At 35.0% G+C, this 1,202-nt stretch overlaps 1 protein-coding gene across 1 annotated transcript; it reads right to left on the bottom strand.

Annotated features, from left to right (window-relative positions):
• Positions 1 to 224: 224 nt before the first annotated feature.
• On the bottom strand, positions 225 to 852 carry LOC126621754 (organ-specific protein S2-like). Its single transcript, XM_050290334.1, has 2 exons — positions 697 to 852; positions 225 to 588 (listed from the first exon to the last, which is right to left on the bottom strand). The coding sequence occupies exons 1-2, from the start codon at positions 745 to 747 to the stop codon at positions 310 to 312; spliced, it is 330 nt and encodes a 109-aa protein (XP_050146291.1). The 5' UTR covers positions 748 to 852; the 3' UTR covers positions 225 to 309.
• Positions 853 to 1,202: the final 350 nt, after the last annotated feature.

Raw genomic sequence — 1,202 nt, forward strand, 5'->3', positions numbered from 1 at the left:
TCTCCAATCCATAATATTAACAGCCAAAATTACAAGCAGTGGTTTCTACTCTTAATTATGCATGCTTCACAAAATTACTGGATGCCTTGGCAAGATGGCTAAAAGTACATGAACTTAATTTTAACTGGAGAAATTCCAAGCACAATTGATACACAAAAAGTTATCGAAATTCAACGCTACTGATATATGTATATTATATAATACAAAGGAGAGAGAGAGAGAGAGAGAGAGAGAGATCATCTATTTTTATTTCAAACTTGGTCTAATATATAGATAACACATGAAAATCATCATCATCCTAAATCTGATTCAGCCATGGTTGACTGTTTGTATGTAAGATGTTTCCTGGAAAAAGGGCTTCTTCTCTGCAGGCTGATCCTGATGATGATGATGAGCACCATGATATATTATAACATTAGGCCTCATGTCAAAGTCCCTAACAAAATGGCTCTTTTCTTTCGACGGCACTTGATCTTCTTGTTCGTGATGGACAAACAGGCCTTTAATGGCTTCTGGCATGGGCTGGTCATTCATCACACTCTTCCAGTAGCCTCCAGAGTCTTTTCTTGCATAGCTGTTCTGGGACAACTACATAAGTTCCATGAAAAAATGATTAATTAGTTGATAATTAAATCAACTTTGTAATATTAGTTTAAAATTTGACGAACGAATTCGATTGATATGAAAAATGCTTACCAATAGAAGGGACGACAGAATTAGCAGAAGGCAAGAGATGGAGAACTTCATGTTTTGGCCAACTCAGAGAACACAAACTTGCTATATTTTAAATCCTCAGCTCTTCCTACTCTGAAACTCTCTTCCCACTAGACTCGTTAACCCTTTATAGGCAGCTCACATTAGTCGTTTATTTTTTGAGACACAAATGCAATTTAGCAAAAGTTCGGACCCTCCAATGAAAAGATCTTTTCATATACAACTGTTATCGTGGCCCTTGGACTTTTTAATTATGTTTTTTGGTCAAAACATTTTCATTAGAAAAGGTAAAGTTACAATAGGTGATGGATGACCTAAGAAACAAGGTTTGATCGAGATTTTGACCACAAACCATATTCCTGCAGTGCCAACTATTTAAGATTTTAGAATATAACGTTTTTTATCTACAATCAGTGATCGGATATTGTCGTTCTTTAATAGTAAAGATTTATACTCTTTTGACCATATAAAAGTGACAGCTTAAACTT

Source organism: Malus sylvestris, chromosome 5 (genome assembly GCF_916048215.2).
Source record: "Malus sylvestris chromosome 5, drMalSylv7.2, whole genome shotgun sequence".
NCBI lineage: Eukaryota > Viridiplantae > Streptophyta > Magnoliopsida > Rosales > Rosaceae > Malus > Malus sylvestris.

Excerpts from the sequence above, each read along its gene's own strand:
- LOC126621754 (XM_050290334.1), bottom strand. The coding sequence starts at position 747 with ATGAAGTTCTCCATCTCTTGCCTTCTGCTAATTCTGTCGTCCCTTCTA. Across the intron at positions 589-696 it reads TTCTGTCGTCCCTTCTATTG|TTGTCCCAGAACAGCTATGC; the intron begins GTAAGCATTTTT and ends GAACTTATGTAG.